General features: G+C 34.8%; 2 protein-coding genes across 3 annotated transcripts; both read right to left on the bottom strand.

Annotated features, from left to right (window-relative positions):
• Positions 1 to 1,872: 1,872 nt before the first annotated feature.
• On the bottom strand, positions 1,873 to 11,500 carry LOC136783279 (transcription factor Sp4-like). The gene is made up of 10 exons (XM_066743319.1): positions 11,406 to 11,500; positions 11,142 to 11,308; positions 6,106 to 6,260; positions 5,634 to 6,003; positions 5,202 to 5,550; positions 4,302 to 4,483; positions 4,145 to 4,234; positions 2,758 to 3,833; positions 2,336 to 2,633; positions 1,873 to 2,260 (listed from the first exon to the last, which is right to left on the bottom strand). The coding sequence occupies exons 4-10, from the start codon at positions 5,958 to 5,960 to the stop codon at positions 2,102 to 2,104; spliced, it is 2,481 nt and encodes an 826-aa protein (XP_066599416.1). The 5' UTR covers positions 5,961 to 6,003; positions 6,106 to 6,260; positions 11,142 to 11,308; positions 11,406 to 11,500; the 3' UTR covers positions 1,873 to 2,101.
• A 454-nt stretch (positions 11,501 to 11,954) lies between these two features.
• Positions 11,955 to 20,379, bottom strand: Gpo1 (glycerophosphate oxidase 1). 2 transcript variants are annotated; one of them, XM_066743339.1, is made up of 12 exons: positions 20,023 to 20,379; positions 18,828 to 18,957; positions 17,939 to 18,095; positions 17,632 to 17,854; positions 17,386 to 17,549; positions 17,183 to 17,295; positions 16,908 to 17,101; positions 16,427 to 16,815; positions 16,108 to 16,358; positions 15,689 to 16,036; positions 15,319 to 15,417; positions 11,955 to 14,788 (listed from the first exon to the last, which is right to left on the bottom strand). In XM_066743339.1, the coding sequence occupies exons 2-12, from the start codon at positions 18,918 to 18,920 to the stop codon at positions 14,654 to 14,656; spliced, it is 2,166 nt and encodes a 721-aa protein (XP_066599436.1). In that variant the 5' UTR covers positions 18,921 to 18,957; positions 20,023 to 20,379; the 3' UTR covers positions 11,955 to 14,653. The 2 variants fall into 2 exon arrangements, with proteins under 2 accessions (XP_066599436.1, XP_066599435.1); XM_066743338.1 differs by lacking the exon at positions 15,319 to 15,417 and adding an exon at positions 15,164 to 15,265 and having other exon boundaries at positions 20,023 to 20,376.
• Between the last annotated feature and the right edge of the window lie 166 nt (positions 20,380 to 20,545).

Raw genomic sequence — 20,545 nt, 5'->3', positions numbered from 1 at the left:
GTTTACTATTTTATTTTCGTCACACGCGCGTGCATTTTCATTATTACATTAAAATAGTTTTACTGAAATTAGGACTTTTTCTAATACTTGCTCGATATCTTAAAATACAGTATAATAGTGAGGTGCGCATTGTGTGATTAAAATAAAATTATTTATCTACCTAATAAAATTCGTTTGATAATCGAAAACTTGTGAATATGGTAGTGCGTGACGCGTGTATTGTGTTTGTGAAGTGTTGGGAGCTTGCAACGGTTAAGGATAGCCTCAAGAATTGTCATAGCCTGTAAGTTTCTATGTTTTAATTTTAAATTTAAATGAACTTCAAAATTAAATCGATAAAATTTAAGTAGATAATATTGCTTTTTTTCTTTGTTTACAGTGAGTGACCTCACTCTAAGGTGGTAGTGCGCGTTAATCGAAAATCCGCGTCGTACAATGATATTTGAAACATCCGCGTCGCAAAGTGTAATTTAAAAAATCCGCATCGCATCGCATAGTACGCATAGTGCCGTTAGAGTTCGCGTCGTGTAGTGCGGGATATTTAAAACTCCGTGTCGCGTAGTGCTATTTCGAAGTAAAGTTTTCGCGAATGTATTTCATCGTTGTCATCTCATGGCCATCCCCACCGTCGTCAACATCATTGCATTCTGCAGATAGATAGATCATGGGTGGATTTTCGGCCAATGAGTAAGTCACACGGGTAAGCCGTGGAAACTTTTTACCGGCCGAAAAATGACAGAAAACCTATCGGTAGATTCCAATCTGTCCTCCTTCGGTTGAAATCATTTTTTCTTTTGCTTTGTTGCATGTTTTCCAGGTTCTTCATTGCGATTATATGAATTTGTCTTGCGTATGTTTTTCTTTCATGCTTAGCTTTCCGAAATAGGTAGGTCCTTTAGTTTTGCGTATCGACTAGGCATTATAGCTTTCGGGGCTAGGCAGGTTTTCTTTTTCAGGATCTTCATTAGGGACGGCCAAATAAAGTGGATCTAGATGAAAGAGGTTTTTAAAAATGTGAAGACCGACAATCAGCATTGTAATTGTTAATAGATAGAGACAAACGAATAAAGAATTACTGTCTCCCTACGTCCGTTACTTCAGTCCCCCTCCCCCTTTGAATTAATTTATTTTTTAAAGAGATGGTGAAATGTAGGAGTAAGAGAGAAGTAATGCACTTCCCCACTCTTCTCTCTATCTCTCCATTTCACCAGCACTTTAGCAAACAAATGAATTCGAGGAGTGGAGAAGTTCTAGAGTGGTGGACACAGGACAGGAACAACGATTACTTAATTGTTTGTCTCTGTTTATTAACAACCAATCACAATCACGATTATCGTTCATCTCATTTCTAAAAGCTTTTCGTCCTGATCCATTTTATCTGTCGGTCCCTAAATAACAATTTCAAAGTGAGAATATGCAATTTTACACGTACACCATCACATACGCAAAAATTCTATAAAAAATTATAAAATTGAACAATGTGTAGCGCTGATAGTATGCATATGCAATACTTCAAATTCAAATCTCATTGTTTATACTAAAGATCACTTGAAGGTGAAATCCATTCGAAGGTCACAGAAGAAAAAGGTTTACTATTTTGTTTTGATATGTAAGGCTCCTATTAGGCTAAGGCAGAGTTCAACTGTTCAACAAAGAATTCGGGTATATAAATAAACCTAAAAATGTAGATTTACATGATTCTAAAATTCAGTCCTCTTTAGACGAATTTTAAAATGTTTCATTGATGTTGAGGATTGGTTAAACTTGCAATTGGTAACACTACCTGGGTCTGGTGTACTTGGATCATAATATCGATAATACGGGTCCTTCTTGCATAAAAAAAAATAAGTCAAAAACTTCAGTGCAGTTTTTTTATTTTCATTAACGTTATGTACATATTTACATGTATATAATAGTTACAAAAATAAATGGTAAATTATTAGTTTGCTACCTCTGTAAAAATTGATATCTTCATCGGAAAGTTATAATAAAGAAGGAATTAACCCCTTCTTTAAATTCAATTAATAATTCAAAAATAAATAAAACTTCAGCTCCTCGCTGCAAGTTTGATTTGACGAGGATATAGCAAAATTAATGAAAACTATTCGTTATTATGGTCTGTCGGTTGAGAATCTATATTTTCTATAGATTCCGGCATGACTATATCCGTAGGTTCTTCCTTTTGCAACGCGATTATGATTTTTTGTTCGGCCGAAGATTGACTGTCAGAAGAACCTTCCTGTGTTGACGTTGCTGCTTCCTGTAATTAACTCTGAACAGTTAGAATTCGTACTTTTAACAGGGTTTGAAACAAGCAGAATCCTGATGTACTGACCGTGCTCCTAATTTTCGTATGTGTTTTAATGTGTTTAGTCAAGTGGTCCGACCGCATAAATTTTTTCACGCATTCAGGGCACTGAAACCGTTTCTCGCCTGTGTGCGTTCGGCGATGTCGCTGAAGCTCATCCGATCGGGTAAACTTTTTACCGCAAAATATCCAATTACACACAAATGGTCTTTCCCCTGTATGCCATCTCAAATGTGCCCTTAAATGACTCGTTTTGCCATAGACCTTGTTACAACCTGGTACGTGACATACGTGTTGCCTTTTCCTCGTGATGTCCCTATTTCTGCTAACAAATGTTTAATTTAAAGATAAAGTAACGGTAACTTTACAGCTGAAACTATTCATATGAATTGATTTGCTTATAATTGATCAGTCAATAATGTTATCTAAAATCTGTGGTCACCATTTACCTTTCTCCTTCACAACAATTGGGGCAGGTGCAAGCAACTCTCCTCCTGTGCTGTTTATTGCTATCAGGTTCAGTGTTTGAGCTGCTAGCAGTAGCTTGTGCCTGATACTGATGTGTAGTAGTGGGTTGACCAGTACCAGTGCTTATGTTTCCATTAGATTGAAGAGTTTGCAGAATTTGCCATTTCATAGGATCACTAGACTCTAACTGTACCGTGGGAGCTGCAACAATCGGTGTAGCAGAAGCAGCTGGCAAAGTCTGTAGGGTTGCTGGTTGTAACGCGCTTGCAGGAATAACTTGAACGTTTCCCAATCCAGGGATATTTTGTACCGGTATGGACTGTAAAAATCCATTTGCTGTATTGATACCAGTAGCTGGTTGCAACTGCATACTAGTAGTTCCTCTCATCAATCCACCCTGCTGTGCAGTTAAATTGGTGATAGCCGAGGCTGGGATCAAGGTCAGCTGTTGTCCTTGGGCTCCGGTTATGGTGATTGGTTGCATGTTAGACTGGGTAGATTGAGCAGCTGGTATGTGAATGACTTGGCCACTAGCTAGCTGACTAGCGTCAATGCTGGTTACTTTTATGTCTCCCTCAACGTTTTCTGGTGGTCTAGTCAAGTTTGTCATAGCCTGCACGTCGATTTTCTGCCCATCTTTTGTCGTTATAACGTTGCTTCCTCCAGCTACTGCCCTTCCAAGAGAGCTGAAGCCCAAAACTTGCATATTACTCGGCGTAGAAACTGTCGTACTCCAAGTAGAAACTGTAGAAGATGGTACAGAGGCCTGAGGCTGACCTTGTTGAACTTGCTGCTGCTGTTGTTGCTGTGGAGCCTGCTGTTGTTGGACTTGCTGTTGTTGAATGACTTGTTGGACTACATGTTGCACTTGCTGCTGCTGCTGCTGCTGTTGCTGCTGCTGCTGCTGAGCTTGAGCTTGAGCTTGAGCTTGTGCCTGAGCCTGAGCCTGTGCTTGGGCTACTTGTTGCTGCTGTGTTTGCTGCTGTGCTGCTACTTGCTGCTGAGCAGCTACTTGCTGCTGCGCCTGTTGAGCTACATGTTGAGCCATTTGTTGATTCTAAAATTGTGTATCGCATATTTTAAAGAAATGTCTATTATGAATAGGATTAATCTTTAAATGCTCGGAGTTTCAATTCTTATAGCGGACTTTTAATCGAAAGTACACTTGCAATTGGTATGTTTTTAATATTTGACTATATATATGAAGCCTGCTTTTTTCAAAATAGCTATCTAAAATATGTATTGTGATTTTTTGTATTATTTTCCCCTTGATTTGGATACTGCAGTAAACACATTGATATTTTTCGAAATTTAATTTGAAAACTCGGGTTTTTAAAGATTAGGAAAATATAACTCAATCAAAATTACCTGCAAACTTTGCAACTGAGGAAAATTAGCAATCTGAACCTGCTGAATCTGACCATTTGGAGTTATAATTTGAGCAACCTGAGGTATTTGCTAAAAAATAAATATTTTCATTTGTATTTTTTTTAGAAATAGTATATTATGCAGTTATAAAACAAACCTGTGTAATTTGGGGTATCATTTGGGCAGTGGGTACGTTAAAAACATTTGAGAGAGTTTGAATAGGCAAATGAACAGTTTGATAAACTGTTTGCCCATTGCTGGCAGTCACCGGTATTTGTACTGGGATGGTACTTTGTACATGGGGCATAGGCAACTGCAACGGCCTCACTTGAATTTGACCTAAGATCATAGATGAGTGGTAATTAAAATTTTTGTTTTGCACTTAAAGATGTTCTGAAGATACATTTGGAGCAAAATGCACTAAAATATTGAACATTAATATTTTTTGAAAATTACCTGCTGTTTGGAAGTATATTTCCTATAGGAATTATAGTAAATATATAATTGTTTAAGTTTAGTAGTAAAAACTTTTAAATATTGATTGTTTCAATAAATTTATCAAAAAATTGAAGTTAATTTCAGATTAAATTTGAAGTTAAGTTTTATTTGATTTCAACTAAAAAGAAAAAGTAAATTGAGCACAGCAAAATAATTTAAAAATTATAAGAAAATAAAATAGATCATTTTTAATATCAATTAAATATTTGATTATTCTTATAACCTTTTTTTATATCTCTAAACGATTTTAATATTTCCCCATACAGCACACTTGACTAAACGTTGTCTCATAGACATCTTTTAATCATCCAATTGACTAAAAGACACTTAAAAGTTCTCTTAAAGCTACTAGGTGCTCTATGGGTCTCCATAAGAACCATATTAATATATAGGAATTTTATACCGCTATAACTTTTAAATGGCTTAGTGAGTTGGTTCAAAAATTTGCAGGTTACTTCAATAGATTGAAAGTATAATGCTGTTAAATTTTATAAAATTTCTTATTATTTTAAAATGCATTCAGAACAACCTTAATGCTTTCATAATTGAGTTGTACTACCTGTAGGAAGCTGCACAGTTTGTCCTGTGATATTCTGTATTATGGAGGCAGGGAACACATTTGGTGCTCTTATTATATTGACAGCTTGTGGAGCAACAACTGTCTGGCCATTGGACAGCTGGACTTGTTGACCGGCAAGTTGCATTTGCTGTCCATTAGCTGACAAGCACTGCATGCCTGTTGAGGCTGGTATAAAAAGAGCTTCTTGGCCATCAATATTTACAGTTTGCATTTGGGGAATAAAATGTGCTTGTTGTTGCTGCTGCTGTGACTGTTGGGCTTGTTGTTGCTGATTTTGTTGCTGTTGTTGTAAAGCAGCTTGAACTTGTGGACTGATTATTTGGCCGCTCTGAAAAAAATATTTTGATACAAATTTTTGTAGACAGGTCTTGATTGGCTAGGGAATTATTACTCTTAAAAAACATGTCATACTTGCAGAAACTGCTGGGGCAACGATTGCACAGAAATAGTTTGTGCTCTTTGTGGGTCATGCTGTGGCTGCTGTTGTAAAGGCACAAAGTTCTGCAACTGCTGCAAGGTGATCACCTGTGGGGCTTGTTGGTGACTCTGCGCTTGCTGCGCATCTTGTTGTTGCTGTTGTTGCAACTGTTGAAGCACAGTGGCATTTAAAAACCTTATCTGTGGTTGCTGCTGCTGCTCCAATTGCTGTTGCTGTTCATTCTCCCCTTGCATATTCTGCATGTCGTGTTCCTCCATTTCTTCTTTAGGAGCATTTCTACTTTCAGTGCTTCTCTTCATGTTTTACGTGCACGCACGGAGAGAAATATTAGCTAACATTAATCTAAAAGATTTCAAAATTAATCAAATAGAGAAATTATTCAGCACTAAAAATATTTAAGTGTAAATAGTAAATGTCAACCAAACGAATCATAATTTAACTAACTCAATAACATTACAGTTGATTGAAGAAGCAAATTGCTGTCTCAAGAAGAGATACAGAATAAGTGTTGTATTTTAGATATTCAGAAAATTCTTTTCTTAGTAACAGCTAAATAATTCTTTCCGTGCGTCAAAGACGCTTTTTGCTAGGTGTCCATTCTGCAAATAGAAAAAAATTGAAAATATTTCAAATTAGTCTGTCAAACAAAAATTATGAAAAAAGGTAAAAATTCAAGAGTCAAATAGGTGGACACGTGCAACTATAAGTCCCACAAAAAACAAGCTTCGCTTGTAAAAAAAGGACGGCAAGTACATAAGTCATATCCAGCATGATTAAAATATAGTAATATAAAATATGTTAATTAAAAAAAATAGTGAAATCCAAATATTAGGCAAGTCTAAATTTTTACCATGGCAAAAATTGAAATTTGGAAAAAAGTAAATAGTAATACAAAAATTACTTGCCGGGCCCGTTGTATGCAATCGTATTAAATAACCACATTTTTAACTTACGAGAAGCAACGCTTATATAGCAAGATAGTGACTTACACATGAATTTTACGGGCCCGGCAAGTAATTTTTGTATTACTATTTACTTTTTTCCAAATTTCAATTTTAGCCATGGTAAAAATTTATACTTGCCTAGCATTTGGATTTCACTATTTTTTTTAATTAAAATATTTTATATTACTATATTTTAATCATGCTAGATACGACTTATGTACTTGCCGTCCTTTTTTTACAAGCGAAGCTTGTTTTTTGTGGGATCTTAGAACGTTTTGTAAGAATATAGGAATTAAAACTAAAAATTGTTTTAAATAATTCAATCTAACACAACATTTTCCAATGTTCTCATCGTTCCGTAATGTAAAGCTCCAATTCGAGATATTTATTTATTAATCTATTAAATAAAATACAGTATATTACAATGATGAGTTCTTATCATAATTACACTTTTAGAGGCATTTAACTTAGGATTCAATGACTGTTTGAATTATATTTTCAACATCTTATACCCAAAATCATCTTAAAGCCTTTAGCTTTCAAAAATTTGTTTCTAAATTTACCTTTAAATCCACCTTTTCCTTAGGTGTTATTCTCACTATCACCTTTGTATTATGGCTCTTTCCCTGGTAAACCAGTGACATTTATATATTCTTTTCATTAATATAAACTGTAAAATATATACCAGTTAATGCAATGGAAGCCTATGTTTTTTAGGTATACTGCTTTCAGTTTCCTGAAGTTACGCACTGTATGCTCTATTACATGTGAAATATTGAAATCATGAATTCTTGTCATATTTACAGATCTACATGAGTTTGTTATTATTTTCATCAATTATGTGATTTCTAATACCACAATTGTATACCCAAAATCACCTGCCAAGCTCTTCAGTCTTAAGGATTTTTTTATAAATTAATTTATATTTATCCATCATTTTATTAACTGTTACTTTCAACATCAACTTTGAAATATGGCACTTTCTCCAGTATACTAGTGCCATTTATATTTTATATTCATTAATATAACCTTGGAAATACACCAATTAATGAAATGGAAGCCTCATCTCTTCTTAGATGTACATCTTTCATTTTTCTAAATTTATTCATTGTATGCCCCATCACATGTAAATGATTGAAATCATGAATTATTATCATCTTTATACATTTATATGATTTTATTATAATATTCATTAACTATTTGATTTATATTTCTAAAACTTTATGTCTGAAATCACCTACAAGCCCTTCACTTTCTAGAATTTGCTTAGAAATTGATCCCTTTTTTACCTTTTTCTTAACTGTTACTCCCAATATCAACTATGGATCAGGGTTCTTTTTCAAGCAAACTATATAGTGCCATTTGCATTTTCTTTTCATTAATATAAACTAGAAAATACACAAATTAATGCAATGGAAGCCACTCTTTTGTGGATATACTGCTTTCAGTGTCGCAAAATTTTTCACTGTATATTCTATTGCATAGAAAATATTAAAATGATGACTTCTTGTCATGGTCTCATTTCTAGATGATGATATCATTATATTTATTATTTAATTGACATATATATTTCAAAGAGTTTATTATGCCAAGAAACACCTGCAAGCTTTTCACTATTAAAAATTGGCTTCCAAATTTTGTAATTTCTCCACCTTTTCCTCAGGTTTAACTCTCAACATTAACTTTTCATTCTGGCTCTTTCTATGGTAAACTGGTATCATTTCTGACTTCTTCTATTAAATGTTACAGCTCAAGCCAGCACAATGACACAATAAACACGTTATTGTAATTCAATCTGAAATAAAATCTCACTAAGTACCAAAAAATGTATTACATATTATATTATAAAATTTAATGTTAATTTTATAAAAAATTACATTTGAATAATTATTTTGGAGATAATAATAATTTGTTTCTATTCTGATTAGGGAAGCGTAGATAAATATTTGGTTATAATACTTTTTTATATTATAATTGAATATTAAATAACGATTAGAAAATATTCATCTACTTTTCTTTAATCGTAGTAATAAGAAAGTTTTATTATCTCCTGGAAAATTGTTTGTATATATAATAAGCAGAAACTGTTATTGTCTCATGGAAAATTATTCTTATGTGTGATATAACCTATCGGGCTGTTGAAATCCATATGAATTTAAAGAAAAGAAAAAGTTAAACATGAATTTTGTTAATGACTTCCATACCTGAAATTTTAGCATATGTTTATCAAATATCTTAACAATTTCTTTTAATTTATATGCTCCTGATAATCATTGATGCACATAAATGTTGAAAGTATACTTCTCCTTGGCACAGTATTGAAAATATGTAAATATTAATCTTGCTTCATCCGGTCAGCTCTATTACCAGCAATGAAATTGGCAATGGAGATGTTCTGTCTCAATTTAATCTGAAAAAGCGATTTCACAAATACCAAACAATATATTGTCATATTATATTGTAAAATTCATTTTTATCTAATCGTAGTAAACAGAAACTTTATTATCTCCTGGAAAATTGCTCATATATATGATATAACCTATTGGGCAGTTGAAATCCATATGAGTTTAAAGAAAAGAAAAAGTTAAACATGAATTTTGTTAATGATTTCCATACCTGGATGTTTAGCATATGTTTATCAAATATGTTAACAATTTCTTTTAATTTATATGCTCCTGATAATCATCGATGCACATAATGTTGAAAGTATACTTCTCCTTGGCTCAGTGTTGAAAATATGTAAATATTAATCTTATTTCATCCAGTCAGCTCTACTATCCTCAGCAATGAAAATGGAAATGTTCTATCTCAATTTATCTGAAAAAGAAATTTCACAAAGTACCACAAAGTATATTAACATCTAGTGTTGTAAAATATAATGTTATACTTATCTAATATTTGTCGATACCTTATGTCATTATTATTCGAATTCATTTGTCATTTTGAAAATTTAACACATTCATTAACATAGCAATGATGAACCTCACTGTATTAAATATAAATAACCTCACATTACAATTGACAGTTAACAGTAGTCGCCGGATTAATTATATCGATTACATCGATTTTATTTGATAGTTCACAACACTGGTTTTGTCGTTGAGTTTAACTGGTTGGCAACGCTGAGCAAAAATAACATCATTTTCCTCTTAACGGCCAAGTTCAGATCGAGACATACATTCTGGCTGGAGAAGATGATGAAGGGGAACAATCTTAATTTTCGATATATATATAGCTAACTGAGTATGATATCTCTGGATTGCGTGAATCGATTTTGATGTTCATAGGCTCAAATGAAAGCTTGTTCAAAACTATTTTAAGAAAAGCTTTACTTGAATCATGACAGTGTATCATTCACGGAGAAAAATCGATTTAAAAATTGAGACGGCCAAACTTGCTGTATAAGATACAGTAGTGCCTCGACGGCGGTATAGATACGTCTATACCTAGTTTTATGTACTTGCCGTCGAGACACTACCGTGTCACTTGATAACAGACAGGACGTACCAGGCGGGAAGTTTGACTATCCAATATTAAAAGAAAAACTGCAACAAAACCGACCATTCCTTACAATGTTATTATTCGAATTATGGTAATTAAAAAAGGGAGGTGAATTTAAAAGAATGCCATAGTTCTAGCTGGATAATGATCAAGAATTTTTGATAAACAAAGGGGAGTTTCTGGGAAGGACTCTTTTGCGTGGAGGCAGGGTCAGCTTGATACGCCCCTGAGGCACCCCCTTCCCACCTTAAATACCATGACCCCCTTCCTCCCCATTCCGAAGTTGACGGTGCTCGGCATGCGCCAAATCCCCTCAACATCAAAGTACCGAATTCACACACATACACGCATCCACTATCAATGGGAGAACCGAATATTCTATATCATCAGGCCGCCCACTCGTACATTTCACTACCACCAATGCGCACCTGCGATAAAGGCTGACTCGCCACGATGCAGCCTCCACCCACTTGGCACATCGGACTCCACCTAACTCTGGGGTACACGTGCTCTCTTCTGGAATCAACATTACCTCGTGAAAAAGCAACCAGATGCCCTTAAACTAATCGGTCAACCAACACGCACTATTCCCATTACACTAATACCTCTCATATAACCTCACTTTTTCCTATATTTTTAACCTACCTAGCTCTTTCCGTCTATCAACACACGAAATATTCCATGATTTCTTCTCTCACTTTGCAATCGTCAATTTTACTAAAATTCTAATAAAGATACGGAGCGAAAAAATTTTAAAGGTTGATTAAAAAGTCTGGGCGTGTCTCTTGGGCGTCACGCGCGAGTTCTTGGCGCACTACAGGTTCTAACAGCTACACTAATAATGCGTGTTATGCTCGAGTCTCGGAAAGGGAAAGGGAAATGCAGCTGGCCGCTACTCGCTACTCGCTGGCTGGCAGCTGGCTTGAGGACGCCGTGTTCAAAATTAGCGCCAAAAGAACCACGCGACCTTCCAGCCGCCTATCCTCCACCCATGAACGTCAAATTTTGCCCATCCACCAATCTCATCACTCTCACCTTATCGTAGCTCCTCGTTGAATTCGCCATGTGGGATAGCTGTAGCTGAACTCTATACGTTGTTCCCGGAGACGTTACACCTAGAGCTCCTTAAAAATCTAGTGAAATATTCAGGAAAGCCAATGGAGCTATATGGACGGCTCTACGACAAAAACACCATACTCCATCTAAAGTACAGGAATAACGGGTAATATTGCTAGGTTGTTGATTATTTCCAAAGTTTTTTCACAAACGTTTCTTGATGAAGACTAGAGGTTAAGTTACCTGAGTATCCTGGTGAATCCGATGAGAAATGTATTAGCGATGGGGAGTTTGAACACGCGAGACGCAAGGCAAGTTTTTAGTGGAGCCGGGGGCGGTACACAAGGTGGCAACGTCGCTAGACGCCACCCGGAAAATGCCGTTACTCGATTGGTTGGTTTAGCTACCTCCGGCCTGCCAGCTTTCGCGTTTTACAGGGGCGTAAGCGGTCGGACGCCCACCCTACCAGAGCCTCCTACTTTCTCCGGCCTTCCTGCCCCTTGATATCACACCGCCCCCGCCTCCAAACATCCTTTACTCACTCCACACTCTCTCCCTCTCCCTACTCTATAACCACCCAATTACTCTCTAATTTATACTCTCTCTATCTCTACCGATCTCTAATCGAAAACTGAAACCGCCTGTAAATTCTCGTAATTACGCTATACCCCACGTTCTTGAGCAGTTCTGCAATCTCATCTGCGCTTGTTTGCACCCTTGTCTACATCTACCCCACCGTTATTCAAGTACAACCAAGGAATTAAGTTGATGAATTGTATCTATAACTTTCTTAATTTTGTTTGGTTCTTTATTTCAAGTTACAATCACAGTGCAATAAATTATACGGTATTATATACAGCATCATAATTATGTGATAATTCAATGGAATTCTGTACAAGATTCATGTTGTTACTTTAAAGAGAGTAAAAATTGATTTTTAATGTTATGTCGCTTTTGCTTAAACCAATATTTGATTTGATAAACGTTTAGAATTATCTTACTGTAAGAAGTAAATAGTTTCATTCGACGATCGCGAACTGGAATATATTGTTTTATATTAATATGCGAGTCTGCAGCATGTTTATAATATTTTATTAAGTACGAGTAATTTCAATCAAAAATAAGAAATTTTTTTTAGCTGCTTTGTGCATATTTTGCCTATCTATTCGGCAGTTTTTCGTATTTAGTTCATTTTATTTATTCCACACTCTTTCCATTAAGGCTCTCCATTATATTAGACGATATGGTACTGCTCCGATTTTTACTAATTAATTATTGGAAGCTCAAAGTACATTAAAAAAAGTAATTTTAAGCTATTCATCGAGTTTTTATCTGTTGTTCCCTGGTCAAGGGATTGAAAACCTCTTTTTAGCAAAATATTAGTTACCATAGCAAACTGCAAAGTTAAAATTTTGAAGAAAATTAAACATGACAATGGGATATAGTTAAAAAAAAGGTTATTTTTTGTTTTTAATTATTGCGCGCTTCATTTTCAAAGTAAAAAAGTATTAATAATTTTAATTTCATACTAATTGAAGCATGGAAAATATATATTGGTAATTTTTTTTTCTAGGTTCTTTAATTTATACTGTATAAGAATCTATCCAATTTTTTGTATTTCTTTGCAACATATCTTTTAAATGGCTGCGTTCAGCAGATTTGGTAGCTTTTCATCTGTTATTATAATGTCCATTATAATTGATTTATTTAAATTAACGAACCAAATATATTAAGTATATCGGTCGGTAGCAGCTACGGAGTTGCCATATCTGCTGAACGTGCCCAATTGTAATTGTTTATTATTTGCAGATTATTTTGCCTAATATCTCAATAATGTAGAACAGACATCCTAAAAAAGCAAGTAAATGGAAAGAATACTTTAAAGTATTATCCAGTATTTTCAAAATTTTTATACTATTGTTTTAAGGTCATAAAAAATGTTAAGCTAATATTGAACATATTTTTTTTTTGGTTATTATTTACTAAAGGGAGCAGCTTAGGAGGGGGATGATGATACCATTCGAATGGTCATAACAATGTCATCATAGTTATCAAGATCATCCATCAACAACAATTTTTGGTGTGAGCTTTCTTCCATCCGCCGTTTTAACCACCTCAATAAAATATTAAACCTTAAACGTTTACAAAATCAAGCTAAGCGCGTATTTGGCGTTTATAATTTCTTAAGGAGACACGAACGATGGATAACCTTGGGCAATTCTTGTGACCTTCAGTTATGACTCTTAGAAAGATCCGCATACACACCTTCCTCTGAAGGTGTTCCCTTTAAATAAATACATACCGAAAAAAAAAGAATATAATTGATATTAGCTTCAATTTATTTTTATAACCTTGAAATAACAGTATAAAAATTCTGAAAAAATAATTGAAGTTATTTTGAAATCTTCTTTCCATTCACTTGGTTTTTTTAGGATATCTATATCTCTACGTTATCGAGATATTAGGCAAAATAACCTTGAGTAAAAAACAACACAATTTTGTGAAGGCCTGTCGCAAAGAAGCAAAATAACGATGGATTCTTATATAACATCAAGAATAGAGTTTAGAAAATAAATTACAAATATACATTTTCAATGCTTCGAGTAATATAGATATTTTTTACCTTGAAAATAAAGTGCAATAATTGTAATAAAAAAATACGGTTTTCGGTTCCATTACATTGTTATGTGTCTTTCTTCAAAATTATGACTTTGCATATTGGCACGATAATAAATATTTTATTAAAAATAAGTATTTTGACATCTTGACCGGGAAGCGACAGATAAAGAATCTATAAATGGCTTAAAAGTAGTTTTTTAGTGTACTTTGAACTTTCAACAGTTAATTAGTAAAAATAAGAGTAGTACCATATCGTCTAATACAAATGGGTATAGCCTTTGTTATAGATAATAGAAGGGATGGAGATCACAGTCTCACTTTTACTTTTTCTAGATTCGAGCAAATAATGAATTTTGAAATTGACGAAATAAATAATAATTATTATAACGCTACACCATCCCACGAGAGAGTCAAAGTGATTGTGTATGAAGAGCATACAGTATTATAATTCTCGATGGGTCTAGTGTTAAAGGTATTTAACATATCTTATACGTGAAGAGATATGTACAAATATAGATAGCATTGCACTCTATGTACAAGCAAAATTACTTTCGCACTGCGAATGCAATTTTGCAGTTATAAATATATTTGCGTATCAGTTGTATGCCGATGCATCGCAGGTACTAAATTGAAGAGACTAGTAGTAATAATAATGATAATAATATGTTCCAAATAATTAAATAACTCATTGAAGATTGGTTCCCGCAATGCTTTTTTCTAAATTACTCAAGCTTTGAAAAATAATATATCCATAGTAATAAATAATTATCAATTAAAGTTATGAAGAATTCGCTAAGTGTTCCTTATTTCTTGTTTGTTTAATATCCTTCGACGAATGAAAGTTAAATTTGCATCTTTTATGCAGGAGCTCCTTATAAACCACCACCCGATCTCTCCACGCTTATTTTCCTCTTGAGAACATCCTTCTCGTGTTGAGCCTCCTCCATTTCTGCCATTCTCGCAAAACGTGAATACGCCACGTGACCGGACTTTATGGCGGACATCATCTAAAAAAACATAATCGCCGGTAACTACAAAATAACTTTATGACATCAAGTTGGTTATAGCTAAAAGAATCAATCTATTTTCCCACGTATTACTGTGGATATAGCTACACAAAAAATGGTGATTTTTATAGAAGTAGATATATAACATTAAATCTCGTGCAAAAACTAAAAAGTTTTGTAACATTCTGGCTTGTGGTAAAAAATAGAAAGAAACAGAGTTTGAGACAGAGGAAAAGATAAAAACAAAAAAAAAGATGAAAGATATAATTTGATTAGAGACATTGTAGCACGACACAATGCAGCAGGCAGCTTAAGATTTTGAATTTGGAAAAATATTCCACAATCTATTCGTGCCATTTGAACGGTTTCACAGACCTGAAGATATTCATCCAGCTCGACTTGACCGTTCATATTTGTGTCGATTTCACGCAGAATTTCATGCAGTTCCTCTCCGGGTACATCCTTGTCCCCAAATAACTGTGGATTTAAAAAATGCCAAAAGTCAATGAAATTGTTCAATATTTAATTACCTGAAGATAATCTTGTAGCTCCATTTGCCCATTGTAGTTTAGATCAATTTCGCTGAGCAATAAATGTATCTCGTCCTCGTGCAGTTTTATGCCAAGTTTCTTAATTATCACAGTTGAAAAAGTATATAGAACAGACAATTTAATAAATACGATCGACACAGATAAAAATAAAATAAATAAATCAACAAATAATAGAGATCAAGATATAAGGTTTTTTTATGTTTTTTTGCACCTCTGCCCTATTTATTAAAAGTCTATACTTAATTTCACACTTGGTATAAACTTTTGATAAAAACTACAGAAGGTACAAGTAACACAAATAAACTTATAGTTTTAATTTCAAGGAGTAATATTATTGAATGATGCGAACCTTGAGACCTCTTCTAATGTCATTAATAGAGACGTAACCCTTGTTGTCCTTGTCGATAATACCAAATCGTTTGATGTATAATTGTATTTCTTCTTTTGTAAGATTGATGGGAATTTTGTCTTTGGAGGCACGATTAACAACGTGACCCATCTCGTTGGCAAGGAATTCAGTGGCTTCCTTTTGCTGTTTATTCTTCTCGTCATTAGACCAGTGCAGCTCCTCAGCCATGATTTCGATTATTCCTGGAAGAGCTTCCTGAGCTGCCTGAACGTTTAGGAAGGACAATCTTAGTCGCCTAGCGATCATATCTATCGCTGTCCTCGCATATTCGCGAACACCGTATCTTATCTACAAATGAAATGAAATGAAATATAGAAATTTTTCTAGCACCAAAAGATATACGGATAAATTAAAATTGCCTCGGCATCGATGTAGGGGAATTCGGGATGAATCTTCTTGCCAATGATTGGCCAGCGTTTACCAGTAAGAGATGCCATTTTCGCTACAGCAAAAGCACGATCACCATAACTCTTGGCCAGGTGTTGGGCGACCTCGCACTCTAATCCAAAGTCCTGTACAAGTCGTATGTACATTGTAGGGGTCCAACCATGGGCACCCTCAAGTAAAAACCCATCAGTTTGACAGGGAAACTCCGGACGAAGATCACAAGCTAGAAATTGTTAGTTTTAATTAGAAAAGTATACATAATTTTTATTGTGTATAGGAAAGAGAAAGGACCTTTTATTGCAGCATCGATAGTTTCTTGAGCCATAGCGCGATAAGTAGTCCATTTGCCACCGGCAATTGTTATGAGTTTGGTAGGGCTAACATGAACTATGTGATTCCTAGCGAGAGATTGAGTGTTAGGTTTGTTAGGGTCGGAAACCAGCGGCCTGATGCCACTCCATGCTGACAGAACGTCACCACGACGAACTTCTACGTCCGGGTTGAGATAATTCTTGACCTCTTGCAAAATGAACATGATCTCATCTTCCGTTGGCCTTGGATTATGCGTAATCTCGCAGGGCATGTCAGTTGTACCGGCAATCGTTTGCTTTTGCCATGGTAAAAAGAAGATCACTCTGCCATCGCTGGTTGCTGGATCCAATAGACCCATCTGATCTGGACTGTAAAAGTTTTTCTTCATGAATACTCCAGTTTTAATTTTTCTACATTTAAATGTACACAATAAATAAATTCACAGAGACTTTCGTTGTACCTATAATATCCTGGCAATACAATGTGTACGCCTGAGGATGGAGAACAAATTGTTGGGACATTTTGATCGTCCATTTTTCTAATATAATCCGTGAATGGACCTGTCGCGTTTATGATTGCTTTGGCTTTCACGTCCCATTCCTCGCCAGTTAATTCATCTTTCAAGTGCGCTCCAGTCAACACCCTGTTGCCATCCTACACAAATGTTTCAGTAAAAAAAAATGAAGTGCCAAAACTCGTGATTTTTACAAGAATTATGATCAAAGATTTGATTACCTTATCCAGACCTTTTAAGAGATTCATGACTTTGACATGATTCACCACTGTTGCACCATGTCTAGAAGCAGTTAGGGCAATTGCCAAATTCATTCTGGCATCATCCTGCTGGCCTGTTTTGATCATAATGCTCTTGCATTAATTTGTCAAATTCATTCAATCACTGCTATTTGTGCAAAATACAGAATCAAGTATAGAATTACCATCGTAATAAACAATAGCTCCTGTTAGCTTGTCTCCCTTTAACATTGGGAACAATTCAAGAGCATTTGATTTACTTAAATAATAAGAGGATTTCACTGTTTTGCTTCCAGCCACTAAATCATACATTTTGATACCAAACCAATAATAAGGAATCTGCCACCATCTGTAAAATATCCAAAATAATTTGTCAAATGATTAACATACCACTTAGTAGTTCCTTTGTTTAGCTCATCCAAGTTTTTTACGTATAAACTGGTAGCATGATTGGTAATGGATGAGCCAAGTGTGGAGCACTCTGTAGCATGGATGCTCTTTCGTGTAGTGCTTCCTTGACCATTTTGTACTGTTCAACATCTAGCTGCATTATGGCTTTCTGCAAATAGCGTACTCCTCCATGAATTAATTTTGTGCTGCGTGAAGAAGTGCCTGACGCAAAGTCATCAGCCTCAATCAATGCTGTTTTCAGTCCTAAAGTTTATTCATCATAATGATTGTTAAGCTAAATCTATATTTCTTTACTGATAAATAAGATGATCAATTATCATTAATTACCACGTGTGCATGCATCAAGAGCACATCCAGCTCCTGTTGCCCCTCCTCCTATTATCAAAACATCGTACTCCTCTTTGGTTTTCAACGTCTTCACCTGTTCTTCCCTGGAAGGCAAAGGTCTTTTTGTTGGATAGCCTCCTTTTGCCAATGCATGGACCTTGAAATAGATGAATTTTCTTAAGTCATGTACGATATTGTGCACTTAAATATAATAATTTTTAAATAATATTAGAGAGTAAACATGGAATAGTTACAAAATGTGTTATTCATTCTGTAACACGATATTTTGCATCAATATTATTATTATTTACGTCGTATTGAACACGATAAAGAATAGTCATTTTCATTAGTAGTTATGTTTGCACTTGTTAAGATAATTTGAACGCGCGTTCACGAAATTGTGTTACGCCGACAAGCAGTCACGTGCGCTATTTAATAATCTCCCGGTCACCTGGCATATACGGCCTTGTGCCAAATTCTCTTCGCCACTAAAATAATAATACTATGAGGCAAAATTATTCCGACCAACAACCTCCCTCGTTCAAATTAGTCTTTCTGTACCGTTCTTGGTTTAATTGTTATCATGTCTTTTTTCTATGTGTCCTCTTGCATAATGTTCCGTCGATTAAAATTAGTTTCTTTGTCAACCGAAAAAGCGAAGATTACATGGCCGAGCGCGCGGCAAATTCTAATTTAAAAATTCATTAATAAAAAGTAAGATTGTTTTAATGCTGTGTACTCTATTTATAGAATATATTACGTTAAGAGTGACCTTGAAAGAATATTTTTATTACATTATTTTATCATCACATCAATTATTGTTTAGCTTATTTTTTCTTTTTATAAATACAACAACTAAAAAAGAGCGGGAAAAAGGAAACTTCCTTACAGTTGTTGTTTCTTTGTCTGATATGAGGTAAGTGGTGAGAGCTCCGGCACCAACGGCACTCGCGCTGGCCACCAATAATCGCAATGAAGCCATTCTTCGTTATCTTGATCGATAGAATTAGTAAAACTACCTACAAACAATAACAGAATAAAATTTATATATTAATGTTAAACATTAGGTTCTTTTAATTCATTTGACTCGATTGAATGTATCAAATAATAATTTTTTATTTTTTTTTAGGTTGAATTTGATTTTAGCACTTATGGTAAAAATTGAAGGGAAATTTCGTTATTAAGTCATTCCCACAGGTGGATTGTGTCAAGAGGTATATTGCAAAAGTCTGATAAAGTCCTTGACCGACCCTTGAAGCAAAGCCATGGCGCGCACGTGGTATTATATAATTTCCGAATGAGTAATACCAGTCACTATCTACATACGTATCTGCGTCTTCATTTTTCTTCTCAAGTATTTCCGCGTTTGCTATAAAAAATTCACTCTCTTATACAAAAGAGGGGAAAAGGAAAGAGAAATATGTAAATTTTGAAATGAAGATGCAATTTTTAAGGCGATGCAAATTAATTTGACAGGAAAATTATGGAGAAAATAATTATAGATTTATTTTCTCCTCTTAGTAATAATGATATTGCAGAAGCAATGCCACTTTCCTATTGGCTAATCTCGACGATCATATTTCGTGAATACAAAAGAGATTTAAGTGTCGCAAGGTTGACTTAAAATAGTCCAAGGAGCTTGGTGCCAAAAATCTTGCATCAAATGCAGTCTCATTTATGGCACGGTCACGTGAACCTACTAAATTCCCCATTAAACGCCTATATTCTTCTTAAAATTCAATTTGTTTTTTCACCAAAAGCAAAATATTCTAGGTTAGGATCTTTCTGTTATTTTCTTTCTATTTGGTTTGGTGCAATCATAAAAATTATAAGAATTTGTCGGTAGAATGAAAAAATCGATGAAAAATTGCTAGCATTGACTTATTCTTTATAGCAACTCCAATTTTTCCCAAATACTAAATGAAGAGAAAGGAAGTCTTTTTGTCAGAATTCTAGGTTAGGCCTCCTATTTCAATAGTAAGATAATTTTTTATTCACGAATCTCTCTATTGAATATAGTAGATTGATGTATAAGATGAAAATTTGCATAATTGTCATCTGTCAATGTGAGAAAAACTGCTCACCTTGTTAAAATGTCGTGTTCCGGTTTAGACTCTTTGGTTGCTATTATAATCAAGTAAATAATTTAGCAAAACACACATACGTGGACTAAATCAGCTAGATACATTTCACTGTAACATGATGATTGATCTATCCCTTATGCCTAGTCAATTATTTCCTTGAGGAATAATTGAAATTTAACTCGAGTCTCTCAGAACTACTATTTACGTCCATCCATGACCACCACACAATAAGCGACGACTGCTGCGACTGCTGAGCAACGACTGACTGTCGACTGACTGGACTAACACTGACTGATGACTGATGAGTGAACTGACAAGTCAGAGTGACAACTGGTGACAACTGACTCGACTGAGTATATGCTAGTATTCACGCTAACTCGGTTAGGCACTGATCTGACAGAATAGAACAGAACAGAAGGAGAGTGCTACGATGAGGCGATCCATGATATGCAAATCGTAAGGCCAGATGAGGGTGAGGCAACAATATTCATAAGAGCACATAGTCCTGCTGACTCTCTTTCTC

Source organism: Prorops nasuta, unplaced genomic scaffold (genome assembly GCF_024137725.1).
Source record: "Prorops nasuta isolate Cenicafe-Biocafe unplaced genomic scaffold, Cenicafe_Pnas_1.2 PNAS00033, whole genome shotgun sequence".
NCBI lineage: Eukaryota > Metazoa > Arthropoda > Insecta > Hymenoptera > Bethylidae > Prorops > Prorops nasuta.
Note: the sequence above shows the minus strand (reverse complement) of the source record. Positions and strands in the feature narration are given on the sequence as shown.

Bases quoted from the DNA above. Each gene is read 5' to 3' on its own strand.
- LOC136783279 (XM_066743319.1), bottom strand. From the start codon at position 5,960: ATGAAGAGAAGCACTGAAAGTAGAAATGCTCCTAAAGAAGAAATGGAG. The intron at 5,551-5,633 runs GTATGACATGTT...TATTTTTTTCAG, and splicing joins TGCCCCAGCAGTTTCTGCAA to AGCGGCCAAATAATCAGTCC. The intron at 2,634-2,757 runs GTAAATGGTGAC...AACATTTGTTAG, and splicing joins AATTGTTGTGAAGGAGAAAG to CAGAAATAGGGACATCACGA.
- Gpo1 (XM_066743338.1), bottom strand. From the start codon at position 18,920: ATGGCTTCATTGCGATTATTGGTGGCCAGCGCGAGTGCCGTTGGTGCC. The intron at 18,096-18,827 runs GTAAGGAAGTTT...ATCTATTTCAAG, and splicing joins CAGACAAAGAAACAACAACT to GTCCATGCATTGGCAAAAGG. The intron at 15,266-15,688 runs GTTCGCATCATT...TTAAATCCACAG, and splicing joins ACATTAGAAGAGGTCTCAAG to TTATTTGGGGACAAGGATGT.